The sequence below is a fragment of the Coturnix japonica genome, unplaced genomic scaffold (genome assembly GCF_001577835.2).
Source record: "Coturnix japonica isolate 7356 unplaced genomic scaffold, Coturnix japonica 2.1 chrUnrandom1036, whole genome shotgun sequence".
Taxonomy (NCBI): Eukaryota; Metazoa; Chordata; class Aves; order Galliformes; family Phasianidae; genus Coturnix; species Coturnix japonica.
The window spans coordinates 7,200-8,078 of NW_015440378.1; the positions used below are offsets into that span (position 1 = coordinate 7,200).

Genomic DNA, 879 nt, shown 5'->3' on the forward strand with positions numbered 1-879 from the left:
CCCATATAGACCCCATATAACCCCATATAACCCCATATAGACCCCCTACGGCCCCATATAGCCCCCATAACCCCATATAGACCCCAAATAGCCCCAAATAGCCCCATATGGCCCCATATGGCCCTATATAGACCCCAAATAGCCCCATATGGCCCTATATAGCCCCCATAACCCCATATAACCCCATATAGAACCCATACGGCCCCATATAGCCCCCATAACCCCATATAACCCCATATAGACCCCATATAACCGCATATAGACCCCATATGGCCCCATATAGACCCCATAACCCCATATAGACCCCAAATATCTCCATATAACCCCATATAGACCCCATATACCCCCATATAACCCCATACAACCCCATATACCACCATATAACCCCATATAGACCCCATATAGACCCCATATAACCCCATATAGACCCCATTACCTGTGCCCGTTTATGATACACCAGTTGGTTGCTCTGGATGGAGAACCAGCGCCTATAGGGGATAAAGGGGGGGGGAGACCCCATAAGATGAGGAGGGGTCCCATAATAGGGGGCTGAGACCCCATAACTGGGTCCCTATGGGTCTCTATGGGTGTCTATGGGTCTCTATGGGGCTCTATGGGTTCCTATGGGTCTCTAAGGGTCTCTATGGGGTTTCTATAGGGGATATATGGGATCTATGGGGGATATAGGGTTTCTATGGGTCTCTATGGGTCCCTATGGGTCTCTATGGGTCTCTATGGGTCTCTATGGGGTCTCTATGGGTCTCTATGGGTCTCTATGGGGTCTCTATGGGTCTCTATGGGTCTCTATGGGATAAAGGGTCTTTATGGGTCCCTATGGGGTCCCTATGGGTCTCTATGGGTCCCTATGGGTCTCTATGG

General features: G+C 49.8%; 1 protein-coding gene across 1 annotated transcript in view; it reads right to left on the reverse strand.

Annotated features, from left to right (window-relative positions):
• The window catches only part of LOC107307838 (arf-GAP with coiled-coil, ANK repeat and PH domain-containing protein 1-like), a 10,534-nt gene that overhangs the window by 7,180 nt on the left and 2,475 nt on the right, over nt 1–879 (reverse strand). Inside the window, exon 3 of the mRNA XM_015851342.2 lies at nt 437–488. Within this exon, the coding sequence (XP_015706828.2) occupies nt 437–488 (52 nt within the window). The remainder of the gene's footprint in view (nt 1–436; nt 489–879) is intronic.